Source organism: Archocentrus centrarchus, chromosome 15 (assembly GCF_007364275.1).
Source record: "Archocentrus centrarchus isolate MPI-CPG fArcCen1 chromosome 15, fArcCen1, whole genome shotgun sequence".
Classification (NCBI taxonomy): domain Eukaryota; kingdom Metazoa; phylum Chordata; class Actinopteri; order Cichliformes; family Cichlidae; genus Archocentrus; species Archocentrus centrarchus.
The window spans coordinates 11,918,847-11,937,167 of record NC_044360.1 but is presented as its reverse complement, the minus strand read 5'-3'; the positions used below and the strand labels follow the sequence as shown (position 1 = coordinate 11,937,167).

The 18,321-nt window shown below is 37.6% G+C and overlaps 1 protein-coding gene across 1 annotated transcript in view; it reads right to left on the bottom strand.

The window, feature by feature from the left end:
• Window positions 1-3,077: 3,077 nt before the first annotated feature.
• grid1a (glutamate receptor, ionotropic, delta 1a) overlaps window positions 3,078-18,321 on the bottom strand; it is a 275,638-nt gene continuing 260,394 nt past the window's right edge. Inside the window, exons 13-17 of the mRNA XM_030748669.1 lie at window positions 12,550-12,745; window positions 11,049-11,215; window positions 9,299-9,539; window positions 4,893-5,043; window positions 3,078-3,877 (exon numbers count right to left, since the gene is read on the bottom strand). Of these exons, the coding sequence (XP_030604529.1) occupies window positions 3,417-3,877; window positions 4,893-5,043; window positions 9,299-9,539; window positions 11,049-11,215; window positions 12,550-12,745 (1,216 nt within the window). The 3' untranslated portion in view covers window positions 3,078-3,416. The remainder of the gene's footprint in view (window positions 3,878-4,892; window positions 5,044-9,298; window positions 9,540-11,048; window positions 11,216-12,549; window positions 12,746-18,321) is intronic.

The window sequence follows — 18,321 nt, the reverse complement described above, 5'->3', positions numbered from 1 at the left end:
GATTGATTACTGTAAACCAATTTAGACAGCATGAACTCATTGCTAATGACAACATTCAAAGGTTTGTGTTTTCATTCAGTAGCTGCAAAAATATTTTTAATGACAAGTATTAAAAACAAACGCATCAAAATTAAAAGTTTAGGGGGCAAAAAAGACAAACAGCTTCCCTTTGGACAAGAAGGTGAAAGCCCTGCATGCAGTTTAAGGTGTGATGGCTCAATGAATGGATAACAAGGCTGCAGAGGCAGTTTGGACAGACGGTCAGTGATCTTCCCGAAGGGAGAATAGACGTTATTTACAGCAGATTGCCTACACTGCCCACACGAGCTAATTATACAGACTATTCATGCGAGTCATGTATGGCAAATTGTTTAATTACAAAGTCCCTATTCTGTGGTAATGTGCTTTGTTAAAAAACTGATGTAGATTTTGGTTTTGCATGTAGAACTCATTCATTTTGGGATTTTTTTGTTAATGCATGGTACATTATCTATATTTCTCATTAAGATATTTTACTTATATGCATATTCATTTAATTCTGCCTTGTGGAATGTTTAAATTTGGACTTGTCTTTAAGATAAGAGTAAAAGCAATCTCTTAAGATGAAAATAATCTCGGTAGCTCCTCTGGGAAATTAGATTTCTGTCCAAAGTGAGAAAGAGCTTCTGTATGTGCTGTATCAGATGGGAGGTGAAAAGGTCACGCCATAAGATGAGTCTGACATAAAGTGGTCCCAGTGGACTGTTTGTGTTAGGCAAAAACGGGAAGTATGTCTGTGACAGGACTAGGCTCAGCTCTCAGAACAAGGTCAGAGTTCCTTTGAGCACACCCATAGACACTTTGAAGCTCTGCTCACACCGCGTCAAGACTGGCAGGCACAACTACTGGACAGGAAAGGTGATGAGGTCAAATCAACAATCTCAACACACATATATAAGCACAGACAGATCTCCTGGTTCAAGTATGCTGAAGTGCATGTGTGCTCTCAAACTTGAGGGAAGCAATTTTAAAGTCCTTACTTCCTTTTTGAAGTTTTCATCATTAGGGTCACAGTGCATTTAAGTATGGCCACCTTGGATAGAAATCTTGGACAAGCACTCTCCCTCCACAGTAAAAAAAAAAAAATCAGGCCAGCTGCCACAACAGTCAACACAGTAGGGGGGGGGGGGGGGGGGGGTGTTTGAAGTGAGGGTTCATGTCCTTGCTTTTGCAGCAGTGACTCCTCAAGGAAGTTTCAATTGTTTTCTTCTGCCTTACCTAGAAAGTAGAAGGTGACTCCAGATAATGGTCAGCACAATGGTTCAGTTATTATTAATATGGTACAACTTGACTAAAATATTTTTGTTAAGCAGAGTGTTAAGTGCAACATTTTAATAGGAAAAGTGGTGTCCTGCGTTAGTGAACCCGATTTGGATGTGTGGTTATATTTCATTGCAATGTTATAATCTGTGTTTCTAATGAACTTCTCAGAAAGAATTTTTTTCAATTAATGAGAAATATGGCTCACATTTTTAGATAGTTTGTTCAAATGGTCGTTTAAAAGCCTGGCTTGCTCGGTTGACTGGAACTGCAAAAAAGGTTGAAACAACAGAATTGGTGGAGTTGCTTATGAGTCTGTGAGATTAGACAGGGATCTCCTCTCTTATATACTATAACAGATATCAGCAATAAGCTGTATTTGAAAAAGAGGCACTGTACTCACAGCCACAGGCTATGAGCGTGTGGCTGTGGTCATTAGCAAGCTCTTCACTGAGAGTGAGGGAGACGCCAAGTTAAACCATGGGGGAATAACTATGAAAACATTCATAACAGCAAACCTAATCAGACGCTTGAATCACTGTCACCTGGCTAAACATGATCATTTAAACAAAGGTAATAAAGGCAAAGTGTCCAAAGCTAAAGCTATCTAGAGCTCAGAGCCAGCAGCCTCTGTAAATTGAGTTATTGGAGAAAAGGGATGGTGTCCTGTTGTCAGGTGAAGTCATAAACATATTGGAAAATGATGTAGGTGCCTGGCATTTGTATAATTATATAAATCTGTTGGATTTGCTTTTTTATGTTAAGGTAAAATATGTAAGATAAAGGCAGGTATACAGCAACTCATCCTGTAACTTAATGCACATTGGGGAAATTGGAAAGTTTAATAATTAATTTTATTATGAAAATAAAATTTTACATTGAATAAAAGTTGATTTTTGCATGTATATATATTGTGTATATGTATTGTTCTTAGAAAGAATTGTACTGGCAGGTCACAATTTGAAAAAAACAAAATGCAACTTTATCTGCTATTGCTAATCTCAGTTTCATGTTATGGGATTTAGATTATGCATTGAAAATGGCAGTGAGCGTAAATTAAATCAAATGGAAGATTCACAAGATTGCCAGCTTTTTTTTTTTTTTTAGCCTAATCAGCTCATACTGGTGATATGAGTTAAGCTCAGTTAATGCTGAGCTTAACTCATTTTGTTCAATCCTCAGGCGAGAGCCTTCTACACATCAAATAAGTATATATCATATAGAGTGTACTTTAAGCTACTTTAACTTGCCTTTTGCCACAGTTGCTGCACATCTGCAAGCCCTTATGTAACCCACCTTCTCCTTTAACCCTGTATCTGCCTTGACATCATATCTGCCTCAGTTTTTCTATGTATGCACATAAAAGTGCAAAGGCCATACCATCATATATAAATTACTGCAGATTTTTTTTTTCTCAAATCCAATTATTTTGTAGAAAATCTGGTACAATAAACTCACTTAAGTGTGAAAAAATAATCCTAAAAAACAATAATATTGAGTTACAAACTAATTTATGATTCCAGTTCTTTAGTATTTTTTCCCCTTAAGCACATTTTATCAGCGATTCCAATCACTTAAACACACAGACAATGTGACAGTGATATTCCAAAGATGTATTCAAACACAAATCTGGGTGTTTTTTTATTATACTTTTTATTTTTTCATATGAAAACAAATCAGTTCTTCCATTGTGTTTTAAGTGTGAAATGTCTGTCATGAGTTCTCACAGTACATTCAGTTAATGATCTGAAAGAAAACATCTTTGAACTTGGCACTTAGAAAACAACCACAAAGAATTGTCACCTTTATTCATTTAGAACAAAATTTACAAGCCATTCAGTCATTTTTTAATACTTTTTTGTTTTTTAAACTCAACTGTTGAGAATATTCAAAATACACTTTTTAATGTTGCTTCTCTCTCTTTGTACTTACAAATATGTACATTAAAGTCTTTGTGTCTTTTCATGTGTCATCTCATTGGTAATAAAAATCCTTTTTAGCATTTTATTTATAGCTCGTCACACTGGTTGGCACTCGGATGAGCTCTTCACTATTCTGTTTGAGCTTGAGTGTCTGTGAATGTTCAGCGTGCTCAAATGGATGTCCCATGGCTGGCGTCACTGGCTTCTGGGATGGGTCCTCCTGGCACTGGTTGGTAGGACATGGGCATGGGTGTCTTGACTGGGCTCTGCCGGAAGAGCCCCCCGTTGGGTGCCCTGTGTTTGCAGCGAATAGAGGGCATGGTGGCACTGCTGAGGGGCAGAGGCAAGGTCCTGCCAGCGGACACGCCCAGTGTCCTTCCTGCCCCATGACCCTCCTGGAGGAAGGTGGGCACAGAGAGTGGTGGTGGTCCGCGATGGGCTGGATAATCCCGAACAGACAAAGCCTCCAGAGATTGGCTGGGTTGCATGCTGCCAATGTCCAGGGCAGAGATCTCTATAGATTGGCCTGGCAGCTGCTTGTGGGCTAAGTCCTCGTCCAGGAGGCTGTTCAAACGTTGATGGACCTGTTCCAGGTTCACTTCTTTGTCCTAAAAATAGACGGGAAAGAAAGGCAGAGCCAAAGAGCGTGTATAGAATAAAAGAAGGCAGCAAAAAGGATGGTGGAGAGAGGTTTTAATGGAAGGGATGAGCGTGAATGTAATCAAGGAGGAGTGTGATAAAGAATAAGTGAAAATGAATGCACAGTGAAAAAGGGTTTAAAGGTTAAAAGAAAAAATGAGATGAGAATAGAGAGTGAAAGAAGACAGAGAAAGACAGGTTACAGTAGTTCCTTCATCATCGCCATCATGGCTAGTTCAATACATGCAATGTAGTCTATAATCATCTGCACAAGTCTAACACGCATCTAATAATGTTTATCTGACTTTGAAAGATGCTGAAATGACACATTGGCTTATTTCAGCGTCATTCAAAAAAAAAAAAAACAGACTATGAATTAATAATGTATTACAATTTTCAAGCAGCTGACATCTAGAGAGAGACATTACCTTCAAATAGTAAATCTTAAATATGGTGTACTAAAAGGTAATGTCTCCACTTCACTGACATGGACTTAACAAAATTGTCACTTCATGCAGAAGTGTTTAAATTTTTTGCACAATTACTTGATCACAGATCTGCAGGAGGTGACTTCCATGAAAAGAATCAGCTGTTAACAAGACAGGCTCTAATGGATGCACAAACTACGTGAGACACTAAAGTTTAAATGGAGACAAATTAGGTGATGTCATGTAATTGAAGTAAGCCACATTATGCTGAAGAATCTTTTCAAATATTCAGTTTTTTTTCCAGACAGGGAACATATATGACATATATGGGACTCGGAAGAGAGAAGCCAAATAAGCACGTGATTGTTTATCAGACACACATTTTCCAAGAAATGTTATCATGCTTGCCTTTGGCTTTTATTCTATGATCATGCACCCATTAAGTTGAGGCAGACCAATGACAGACAAAACTAGACAGCCAAATAACAGGAGAGACCATGGGGTGACATGACGGATGAAGCAACTACAATCTACCCCTGACGGGCCCCATGCCCCGCCCTTTCGCCCTGTCACAGCCAATGACCATCCAGTACAGAGTGTCAGGCCTCTCCTGAACCTGTGTCAAGAGCCACGGCCTCCTCCCAGTCTGTCTCTCTGTCAGTCCAAATGTCCCGCCTCCCTTCTGGTAACGAGCTTGTTATGTCATTATATGTCAATGATCCAGAAACCCTTTGCAGACCGTAATCCTTAGTCACCTGCTGGAGATCATAGACAACGATACATAACCAAAATGATCCCCATGAATCCGGACATTGACATATAATTGTAAAAAATTACTACTTAGCTAATAAAAGAAATAGTTTGACAATTTATGGAAATACTCTTATTGGTATATTTTCTGAAAATGAGATGAGATATATGTCACATGTGTGTTAAGCAGGGAATTTATTTGGGGCACAAGTGGTTCTTTTTTTAGTTGTTTTTATCTGAGTGTCTGGAATAAATAATCATTAAAAAATGGGGTAAAAATATGGGGGTGTACTGTACATTTTTGTATATGACCCATTTAAAAAAATTGTCAGATTTGAAAACCCATTTAAACCTTATGCTTTTTTTTTTTGTTCTTTTTTTTCTGCAAAAATGAGACTACTGTTCATTTATTACCAGCAACATATTTCAGATCAGCTTGGACGTGCATATTTTGTGTGGCATAATCTCTTTTTTAAAAACTGTCTGAGGAGACAAGTTGCTGTATTTTTAAAATCATTTTCATATTCCTGATATATAGATTTATAACTACAAAGTGGTTAAACACATAATACTTTCCTAAATGAGTGTAGTTGCTGCAGTCAAAGCAGTGGGGTGTGTGTGTGTGTGTGTGTGTGTGTGTGTGTGTGTGTGTGTGTGTGTGTGTGTGTGTGTGTGTGTGTGTGACAGAGAGAGAGAGAGACAGACTGCTGTATTTATGTTTGCGTGCAACATTATTGTCAGTTGAGACTGGAAAAGTGCACGTCTGACATACATATAATTATGGTTGTGTATTCCATGTCAAACTGTTTATTCAGATGCAGCCCCACTGTTTTTAAATGGCCTGAGAACAAGTAAAAAAATAAATAAATATAAAAACACAGCTCAAAATAGTAAGTGTGCCTACTTGAAAATTTTATAAAGTCAGCAATTACAAGGTTTGGGTGTCATGTTTCGGGATCATGTTAAGTCTTAAGGCTGAAAGTGTTTTAGGCTCAGTTGCACAAAGCTGGAAAAAAAAGCAGGGATAGAGCCGTTCCCAAAGTTTCTTGATTGATGTTCATCAGAAAATGACAAAAATTATAGACTCTCATACTGCCTGCATACTGAGGTCCAGCTTTTCCAGGAATGGACATACTGTTTTCCAGGAAACTAATTGATGAGTATATGGTGATTTTATACATACAGGACAGATTCTTTTAATATAGACCAATGATGTTGTTAAATACGAAGAATGTCATTTGTCATTGTCTTACTGAAATAAGCAAGACGTTTCCAAAAGAGGTTTCTATTTGATCATGAATTTGGTAACTGCCAAATCATTGGTATTTCATGAATTACAGTATTCAATTCAGTATTCAATTAATTCTTCAGCTCTGTTTCTGGCTTTTGTACAAATTACACTATAATTAACATATTACCTATAGTGCATTCACAGCACTAACTATAGGCAACTTTAAAGCTCACAGGTGGCTATACTGCTCAAATGAACACTTTGAAAACACGTCAGATCTCGGGGGGGATCTCGCTAAGCACAGTGACTAATAGTGATCAGTGAATGAAATTTGTGATTCAGAAATATCACCTTACATGAATTTGCTTGTACTCTATGAACAAATTTAGGACTGCCTCAGACTGTGGGTATGAACTGATGAGGAAGACTTGGCTTAAACAGACATTTTTAAAACAAATTCTGAAAATATTACTACTACTACTACTACTACTACTAATCTTATTATTTGGAAAAGCGTGCCTTTCCTGGCTTCCTCTTTGGACACTATTGTTTCATTTTCTTCAGCTGGACTTTCTCCTGCTTGTTTGCAACTTCATCCTATTCACCATCATTCACCTCGATGTAACTGTGTTTCCTTATATCAAGAAATGGGGGTGTGCTATAATGCAGATTTAATATAGTGGGTATGTCCCTGTGGACTTAGACTGATTCTGATTCACTGACATATGCATGGTACCCATTGCCTATGTTTCATAAATCCATTAGCAGTTTTGCACTTAAGACCAGAAATGAGAGAGAGTCAAGGCTAGTTTTTTTCTCTGTCACTAGCCTTTGTTCTAAAAACAAACATTTTTTTGAAGTGCTATCGCTTTTCTGTAATTATTGACAACTAAGCAATTAAGTGTATTTCCATAATGTCAAACTAATTATCTGGCATGTTCAGACTTTCAGCAGAGTTTTGTTTTAAATGGCTGTCATAATTCCCACATATTGTATTCTGATGCTGTCATGGTGCCACGGAGCACTGTTTAAAACAATTTAGAATTTAAAATAATAGTCCACCCAAATCTTTTGAATTTTAATCACTCCCTGTAGGCTTGAAAGGCAATTAAAGTCTGTACAGTGGTCAGCTTGATTTCATGACTGCAGAGTTCATTTTTACAATATCTCACAGCAACCACTGTAAAAAATATATTAATTTAATCTAACACATATCAGAAAGTTTAACTGAATTAAATAACTTACATAATAGTGTTAGATTTTTCAAATATTTTGAAACTCAAAAGATAATCCAATTATGTTGTAATAATGTCAAAACAAATATTTGTGGAGCACAAACACAAAAAATTTGCTATGTTTGGTTTGGATCAATTATTTCACCATTTGGGTACTTTTTGGTTACTTTTTTTCTGCCATGAAAACCTGCCATCATTGTGTAACCAAGAAAACTGCAAGCCTTTTGCAGTCTAGGATGAAGCTGTGAGACATCCTGTCACCAATCAGGCGAAGCAGTTTGTGTTAGATAGATAAGATTTTGTTCTTTGAGTCCTGCTGTTCATTACTGCCGTAGCCAATCCTGTGTTCATGATATCATGATAGCACACATGCCATCTGTAGGTCATTTTTATTGCCCTTTCTTATTTATTTTGTTTTGTTTGCTTTACTGGACTGTACCAATGTTGAGGATATGAGTGATTTAATTTTACTTTTTATTACAGGCAGCAGTTCTTTTTCCTTTAATGTTTTTTTCCTGTTTCATTATACAAAATAGTAAATACTTTATTAAATTAATCAAAATAATTTGTAGGCACCTTTCCCCCCCTCACTGTTAGCAGCATGGATGAAACAAACTCTGAATGAGGACTATATTGTTGCATATGTCTGCCTGTGCAATTGAAGTAGGGGACAAGGAGCTCTGGAAATCTCATTGAACTGATCCCGTTCTTTATTTACTGTTCCCTATACTATGTGCTTTTTCCCTTTCTGCCACTAATTCTACAGTCACATTTCAAGTCTCCTGAGCGTGTGTGTTTTCTGATCAAAGGATTTTGGGTGGAAACATATCAACAACAATAGAGCACACAACTATGATTACAGTTACTTGTCTTTTAAAATAATGGCAGTGATATTATTGTTATGAATCTCACATGACAGCAGTATGTGGTCATTAAGAGAGCAGCTACTGCTGTACACACAAAGATTGTGAAATAGAAATCATCAGCAGTAACTCAAACTCTCATATGCACCAAAAACCAACTTGGATGGAGTTTGATTTACTGTGTGTTTTCCAGGGCAGGACTGGGTCTTAAATGGGTATTCACATCCAGTATTGTTGGACTGTCAAGTCAAACAGGCAGGTCAAGGCTCAGATTCTTTACTATCTGCATTTGCTCACACTTTAGTTTAGGGATCCATGTCAAGCCTTAGTTGTCTGGACGCCTCATGCAGAGGGGCTGTCCAGTCGACAGCAGCAAGATAAAGTCTGAGCTCTAAAGCATTAAGACTTGAATGGATTAGCTAAAGAGAGCTATTGTACAACTGAAGTACTTATCGACTCAGAAGTACAATTTCAGTATGTGGTATTAAATTTGCATGTTATCTTTTCACTGTGGGTCTCTCATGTGAGCACTAGTGACTGATTTTTTTTTTTTTTTTTTGCAATTAATGATTCTTTGTGTCAGCATGAGAGAGAAGCCTCAGAGAAGTCCCTTACAAAGCACCCCAACCTCTCTCCCAACATGAGAAGGAATGAGTAGATTGATCACATGATGTCTGGACTATCATCAGGGGCACACCTATTATAACTGGGTGTACTGCAGCTCTACTAAATCGGGGCTGGTGTCAGCGCCTGCTGGATCCATAAAGTAGAGTGTGGCAGTGGCATCTCTGGGCAGGACCGGGGGGCCCGGGGGTCTGGGTCTCGACCGGGGCCTTGGTGGGGCAGGGGGACCCGTGGTGGCCACCATGGCCAGGTTCTGGGTTAGAAGGCCCGGGCCTGGGCCCTGGCCCGACGAGTTGTCAGTGGTCACCTCTTTGGGCTGCTCTCGCCGGCAATGGTTGCTGTTCCACCATGTTTCCAGTGCAGCTACTAGGAGGGCCAGCAGGAGCCCTGCAGCAAGGATGCAGAAGACACCGGCAAAGCTGTGAAGACGGAGTGCTCGTCCCTCCGGCTGGGCTTCTGTGTGGCTCTGCAGGTCACAACGACCTTTCTTCGGCCACCACTTCTGCTTCAAGATGTCGAGATCACCTTTTTCTTGAAGCTCCAAAATCCTGCTCAGAGGAAAGACCAAGTAGTTCTTTCAACACAGTAGGTGAAAAAATATCATGTAATATAACCAGAAGACAAAAGAAAAATCCTTCAGTAACACTGATTAATACAACAACAAAAGTAGAAGAGCAGAGAATGTTAAATTAAATAATTTTCATAGGCAAATATAGAAGATCAATATATGACTGCTGTGATTGATTACCACACTATTATCATGTAACAGTAATTAAAGGGATACTGTGCAGCTCATGAAATGAGACTAAAAGAAGATAAAACAAAACATTGTTAATGTATTGTATGTATTAGCATTGAGTGTAGCTTTGATTGTAACCTCATTAAAATCCCATAGAGGGCAAAGCTATTAAACACTGCAGTACTTCGTTTACAGAGTGTAAGATGTGACACAAATTGTAATCAAGAACCAAAAGTTCAGTTCTATAAAAAGGAAGCAGAGAAAATCGGAGCTTAAGATTAATCAGTCTTATATCAAACTGTATAAGCACAGAAACAAAGATGATCAAATACAAGAGTCAGCCCATTAGTTAGTGCACAAATTGCAGAGTAAGAAATAGATGGACGCTGTGGAGAATGATGATGGCTGATCGCAAACACAGACGAGGCAGTTAGGGTGTCCCACTGGAACAGTTAACTTTTTGCACAGTCATTATTCAAGCTGCACAGCAGTGACAGGCATGTATGCATTTCACCAAAGCCTGCACATTCATTCAGAGCAAAAAGGTACATGGAAATATACACAGTGCATATGTGCAGCTGCCAATGTTAGTTATATACTTTTATCCTCATGAAGTGTCTCAGATGTGTTCAAATATTCACATTTCTCTTCCTGAAAGCGATCAAACATCTGAAGCACTGTTTGTAGCAGATTAATCAGTCTTTCCTTTTGAGTCGGTGCTTGTCAAGTGCTTGTTTTCATATTTAATTAAATATTTTCATAGGCAAAGACGATGAGGAAAAATAGGAAAATCAATATATAACTTTATAAAAGAGAGTCAAGATCAACCTTTTCCTGGTGGGAAAATTTCCTGCCCTTCCTTCAAATTTTAAGACAAAATGTGCAGGACAACATATTTCAGGTTTTATTTCTTGTCAAAAAAGCCAGATGAAACCGACAAATTGTAAAATTATAACGCAGATTGCCTGCAACACAGTAAAGAGGCCGACTTTCAGATTCAACTTTGTCCTGCTGCACTTGCCATAGTTGTGTGCAAATAAGTGGGTCACCTCCAAATAAAATGCTGTGATAGTGTAATAAATGTTTATGACCAGGCTGATTGTCTTGTCATGCTCACTACTTTATTATTATTATTTTTTTAGTAATGATCCCTTAAACTAAGATAACTATATTGTAAGTATAACATTACAATAACCAAAAGAACTGACGCCCAGACCTATAAAAATAAAACTCAAGTTTTTAAGGTACTGAACAAGTTGCATGTTACAGCATTACTGCATCATTGGTTTCTTTATTGTAATCATACCCATATACATACTTCTGTGAGAAGATGTCTCTGTAAGGACTGCCGTGCTGCAGGGCCATGCCGTAGCCTCTGGTGCTCATGCTGTTTCCCGCTATAGTCAACGTGCAGTCATCGTCTGTCAGAGCAGCATACTCTACCACTGCCATGTCCCACAGAAAGGCATATGACTCGCGCTTCGCCTGGAAAAGTTTCCACCATAAACACAAACACAGATGCACATGGTAATTACATAAAGATATGTTTAAACCAGCTGAGAAATCTTAATTAAGCTCTTTTTAAATTTTCAATAATGAGAGATCAAGCCATAAACAAGCAAAAACTGATTAGATAGAGTGCAAATGCAATTTGTATTATACTGCTGTGCTATTGGAGATGTGCACAGGAGGATCTTTTACTGATACAAAGCAAGGAGCAGGCCAAACATCAGATCCAAATATTTACATAGAAATTAACATAAATTTGCCCACTCAAACTAAACACAGAAAAGATTCTGAAAAAAGGTTTTTGCAATCTTCACTGAATAACATATTTTGAGACAGACAATCATATGTTGGAGTCTGAAAAGCATCGTGTAGAAAATGTAGAACCACAATTGAGTTCTATCTCAAATCTGTCAGGATTTTTATTTATTTATTCATTGTTTTGTACACAATTCTGAATTTTCCCTCCTGTGGTGTCCTTATGTCGTATGACTGTTCCAGCAATAAATAAAGATGAACAAACCTTTTGGCTTACCTTTTTTTTTGGGGGGGGGGGGGGGGGGGGGGGGGACAAATAGCTATCAGTTTACTCACATTTAATACATAAAGACATTCCAATCAAATTGTGGCACTGGATATAGAACTGCAGTATTTTTTTAAGTACTCTATGAAGAGCAATGCATTAAATCAGTAATTGAATAAAATTGCTTCTTCTCATCAAATTAAACTGAGACTAGTTTTCCTATGATGTATGCATCCTTGCATTTCCTGGCTTGATTACTTTCATTTCAATTATCAGCTCAGATAATAAAGCGGTTTTGTGTCAAGTGTGTATGTCAGACCCCACGCTAATTTGTCTAATTATTTTTGTTTCGTCTTTGTGTTAAAGAAAGCGACAACAGAATGCACAAACTAATCAATTAGCAGCACAATTAGAAAAGAATCTTCACAATTTGTTAAATTGAAAATATCACTTTACCCCCAGCTTGTTCCTACTTAGTGGCATAAGTGCAAACCTGCAATCAATTAGGATCAAGAAAATCTCTCACAGACCTGAATATATTTTCATATTATTGATTTACAGATTACTCCTTTCAGTGCCAGCTTCTTGTCAATATTTTGCTGGACATACATTTCCTTTTTGGGCCTGAACTGAAATGAACTGTTAAATTGTTAACACAGACAACTGATTTAATTGAGTCTGGCTTGCATTGCCCTGTGTAAAGCAAGCTCCTAGCATAGCTTGAAAAAACAATTTTGTTTTTCCCATGAAAGGGAACATTTTGTTCATGAAGATAAAAATAAATACTCACCTTCTTGATACCCTCTGAAGGGCTGGATACAGAGTTCTCAAAGCCGTTGTTTTTGTTGATGACCTTCCAGAGCTCGGCAAATGTGCTGTCTTGCTCCAGAGGGTTGGTGCCTTTGGCCCTGAAATACTCATACACAGCCGAGTCCCTCACTGTCCCATAAACCAGGTCCACCTGCTTGGACAGGTCCTGGAATGATCTGAATGGTCACATTAGTGAATTAGCAAGTGTTATTTTTTTTTTTTTTAAAGAAAAAACAGGAAACATACAGTAACTGTTATGATAATCAAAACATTATAAAAACACAATTATATTACACTGTCATTATTTTTTCATCAAAAAGTAAGCCAAAATGCAGAAGCAGTTCTGTGAAAAATTAAGTACACCCCAAGATTCAATAGCTTGTGGAACCACTTTTAGCCTCAACAACTTTAATCATTTTCTATATGATGTTTATCAGCCTCTCACATTGTTGTGGAAGAATTTTGACCTACTTTCCTTCACTTCGTTGCTTCAGTTTGTTGAGGTTTTTGTTTAGGTTATGCACAGCTCTCCTAATGTCCTGTAACAGCATTTCAATTAGCTTGAGGTCTGAACTTTGGGCCATTGCAGCACTTTGATTCTTTTCTTTTTCAGCCATTCTGTTGTAGTTTTGCTGCTCTGCTTGGGATCACTATCCTGTTGTATGACCCAGTTTCAGCCAAGCTTTAGCTGTTGGACACATGGCTTCACATTTATCTCTAGAATACTTTGGGTACACATAGGAGTTCATTGTTGCCATAATGACTTCAAGGTGCCCAGGTCTTGTGGTTGCAAAGCAAGCCCAAATCATCACCCTTCCACCACCATACTTGACAGTTGGTATGAGGTGTTTGTGCTGCTATGCTGTTTCTTTTTGCCAAATGTGGCACTTTGCATTACTGCCAAATGTCTCCACTTTGTCCAAAGAACATTGTTCCAGAAATCTTATGGTTTGCTCAGAGGCAACTTTGTAAACCTAAGCTGTGTTTCTATGTTCTTTTTAAAGAGGCTTTGTCCTGGAAACCCTTCAGCCCTACTTGTTCAGTCTTTTTCTGTCTGTGCTGTCATGAACTTTAACGTTTAACATTCTAACTGAGGCCTTTAGAGTCTGAGATGTAGCTCTTTGATTTTATTTTGCAATTTCTCTGAGCGTTGCGTGGTCTGACGAAACAAGCAGTGTGGCAGGCAAAGTGTGGACCCCCAACGCAGACTCAGAAGGCTTACGTAAAGTTGACTCGACTTTAATACTTGATTCTTGAGTAAAAATAATACAAGATCAATCCAAAGGGAATGTAATCCACAAAACAAGAAAGAACTTCAGGCAGCCTCGAGTAGAGAGCTTCAGACGACGCGTGACAGGGAGCAAGGGAAAACGCAGACAATAAATACACACCAATGTAATGAGACAAGTGGAAACAGCAGAGACGGAAACAACACAGGAAGCAAAACTAAATACAGAACACACAGAACACAATCCTGGGAAGACTGGCAACATGTTTTTCACTTGTGAATAATCTTTCTCATTATAAAATGATGGGTTTCAATGGAAATGGCCTTGTATTCCTTCCCAGACTGATAGCCAGCAATAGTTGCTTCTCTATAATCACTGCTGATGTGTTTCGCACTTTGGTATTGTGTTAACACACAGCTGAACGCTCCACAGCAGCAAACTTCCAAAACCTCTGCGTTCAGAGAGGTGGACACACTTGCTAATGATCAGTTAATCAAGAGGATATCATTAGCAGCAATTAGCTGCTACCTGCCCTTAAGGTGCACTTAGTTTTTCCCATACTGCATCTAAATTTTGGTTTAGTTTTCATTAAGCAACTGATATGATAATGATATGAAGTGATATGGTGTATTATGTCATCTGAGGTTGTATTTATTTCATTTTAGGACCCATTAAGGACCATGTTATTTTTATTATGTCCTGATACATAAAACCATAGAATTCAAAGAGCGTGTAGTTTCTTTCATGACTGTATTTGTGTTAAAATGGCATCATACAAATTTGGTAACTTTCATGGGATACCTTTTTTTCATAACTTGCACACATAATTATTGTGGAATTAGTCCATATTGTGATGATAAATAACATAGATGGTCTTATACCATAACTTTTTCATTCGCATGGCCCGTTTTAAATATTTGCTGCAACCAAAGCTGCTACCACTAACCATATGTCAGCTTATAAATGCAACACAAATGGGATATAAATATTTCTGTTCTTGCACCCAGGTGCAGCAGAATTGAAAATTGTGGTTGACAGCAACTGAAGCTGACATCAGCACTTTTTTCTCCTTTCATTCATTACTCTGCATAACTCTCTTGGCTTCTGTCCTTTACAGAAGGACTCTCTTTTCCCTCTATTTAAAATTCAAGATTTAACTCCCCCCCTAATGCACTCCAACAAATCAGTAGACCTAAAACTTCTACCTTTCTTTTTAATGCACATCAGGCAAATCACTAATCATCATGCCCTTTATCAACTAGATTAGCTACACCTGTAGTGTGATACTACAACTTTATCCAGCATTGCCAGCAAAATGAGTCCAGTGTGATTCAGAGAAATATTGATCAGGTTGTGGGTGTTGCATTCCTGAATGATTATAGGGTTCATCCTAATGGTTGGCCATTAATCCTCAGTAGATCCAGCTCCAAAGTCTATTCTAATTTCTATTAGACTGGAAATTTCTGTCTCAAGATTGTAGGAAAGGCTATTTGCAGCAATTTTACTTTACACGTCAAGACACAGTAATTCTGAAATTTGTAGAGCAAAATATTTGATAATTGCCAACATAATTCTATGACTGGTATTGAGGAAAATTTTGACTTGAGCTCATCTGGGGTCAATAAATATAAAGGCTGATATTAGGTATTTGCTGATCCATCGATATCTGCATTTCTGATGGCTGATAAATGAAATTAAAAATGTAAATAAGAGATGGGAGAAACACCCTTCAGCATACTGATGTTGTACAGCTTGTTCAACAGAGGGACACTCTGCAACTTCCTGTTGGCAACACGCGTTTGGAACAGCACAAACACCACAACCAGCTGAAATGAGCAGAGTCAGACACTGCGTTAACGAGTGACCCATGGCTTTTTGTGACAATAAAATAATTATTAATTACTGTGAAACAGTACTTTTAAAAATGCATTGTAATAGCATCATAGTTAGGACTAATAAATAACTACGCATAGCAAATGTCAGGGAAAGCTCTTCATGTTTTTTTTTGTTAGAAAGAAAAAAATATCAGCTATATCAGATTTTTAAATCAACGAATATCAGGATCGGTTTTAAAAATCCTCAATCGGTGGGGCAGTAATGTTGACATGCACCTTGTGAATTTTTTATATTCCTTTAGGGAAAAAAAAAAACAGAATAATATCAGAATATTTACACAATTCTCTGAAAAGTGTGAAAATTCAATAGCTTATCTAGAGCTGATACTAATTCAACCATTTATTTATATGGTGTGGAAGTGGTTATTAGGGGGGAAACTGCAAGTGAGAGAAAAACAAATACACTATCAGATATTTCATGGTCACTAGCTTATGCTGTCACATTTACTGCTTTATTGCTCTGAATTAAATATTCAGCTTGAATCTAGATCAAAAGAAGCACATTACACAGATTTTTTCCTCTGTCTTCCCCCTTTCCTGACACATGCATATACATTTTTATTACAATATTTTTTTTTTTTTACTAGTGACTGGATAGGATATTCTCATCCCAGGCAAAGATACTAAATGACTGCACATTTCTAAAGCTAATTATAACAATTGTTATGAGTAGCTTTATACCTGACCAAAGCAGTGAAAAATGAAACAGCATCAAAAACATGAGAGTTCATCCCCAAAACATCATCTAATTAGTATTTTGTATCTTGGGGCACATAAGTTATTAAACTAATCTATTGTTTTTTCTTTTCTCTCTCACACTAACTCAAAAGAAGAACACTATTAGTTTTAAATCACAGGGGGGTGTGGAAAAAAAAACAAAACACCTCCTTGTCCCTAGGCATTTGAGTTTAGTAAAGGCTTATTTACACACATTGTAAACAAAGGGGAATAAGCCATGTAAGTGTTTAAAAACACAAATGTTCACTTAAGATTTAAGTTATTGTTCCCATTACACCACATTCATGTATCATGCACACACACATTTTGAAAATCGGAGAGACAAATGCAAAAATGCAGTATCTAAATCCAGGATAATACAGCCGCACAGTTGACAGTAAAAACCCAAGCTGCTAGATTTTGGCTGCATAGCAAGAACCATAACTTGCTTGTGGAAGAAAGATGATTTTTTCCAAGAATCAAAGCAACATCTTGAACTTTAATACTTTTCAAATGCAGGAAGGTGGACTGCACCTCACTCCATCTGATTTATAAAATTGAATTCACACTGAGTCCAAGGCTAGGATATTGGATTTATGTTGGAGGACAAGCCAATGACATTGTGACAAACAAAAAGCAGAGACAACATTTCAGTTTTGCACATAAGGAGATATGCATCCCTGCTCTGTTAGGTATCTCAGAGTATTAGATTTTCTAACTGTCATAGTCCTCTCTGATTGTTTTTGCACGGGCATTAACAACCCAGTCTCCCCTGCACTGACCAAAATAATAGCAAAGCCAAGTTTTGGGCTTTAAATGAAGGCGGCATTCTTTCCAACACTCTTCCACAGCTCTTCACAAAATTGAGTTTGCAACTTATGTCTGAAAGAGCTCAATTCCAACCCCTTTGCCTGCCCAAGTCTGATACCTCCTTGATACTGGGGGAAAAAATCTGCACACAATACACTTAGTGATGTTTTCTTTCCCAAGCCAACCTACAGTGTGTTTTGATGGTTTTCAAGATCAATGAGAAAAGCAGCTTGTTATTAAAGGGCCTGCTGAGGACCACGGTACACTTTCTTTACCATCTGTTAAAATGATTCAAAGACTTTGAGTTCTCTCTGTCAGAAGGCATCTACGGCAAATGTTTATCAGGCCATTAAAAAAACCCTAATATCTGTTAATGGTATTAGGTTACACTTTTATGTTTTTTTCAAAGCCATATTTAAAGCAATTACAAGTTATAAAGAGAGGAGAAGTGCAGCAATTTGAATTAATTTTTTTTTAAAAAAAGTGTCAAATTTAGTGAATTATTATTATTATTCTGGGACCATTGGATAGCTTTGCTACATTTTGTTTCCAATCTTCTGTGTAGTCTTGTGGTGTCCTCCTAACAAATAAAAACTGTAGAGTATACAAATGATTTTTTTCCATAAAAGATTAACATCTCCAGAACGTTTCATAAAACGCTGTATGTCTCAGATTTTAATCCTCAAAATCTTTTCAGACTGAATGTAATTAATTCAGATTAGCACAAAGGTGCATCAAACACAGGCTGGTTTCACTATTGAGAGCAGCAGATGACATGTGCAGCGTGTGTTTTGATTTTTCCAATTTAAAAACTCATCCCAATGTACTTTCTTCTTCCCATTAATTCTTAAGTGCCATCATTTGCAGTGTGATTCTGTTAAACTGTACCAAATGCACCACAAATAAAGATTAATGTCCTTCTAAACACAAAACACAAAACACACACACACACCTGCAGACAAAATCTCTTTACAGGTGAACTGTGCGCTGCTTAGCATTCGCAACCTCTACTCACATGTCCACGTGTGGCTATTTGTTCAACAGAAGACAGACCTCATGCAATCAAATGCCTCTATGCTCATTCTTTGGGGAGAGAGAGCA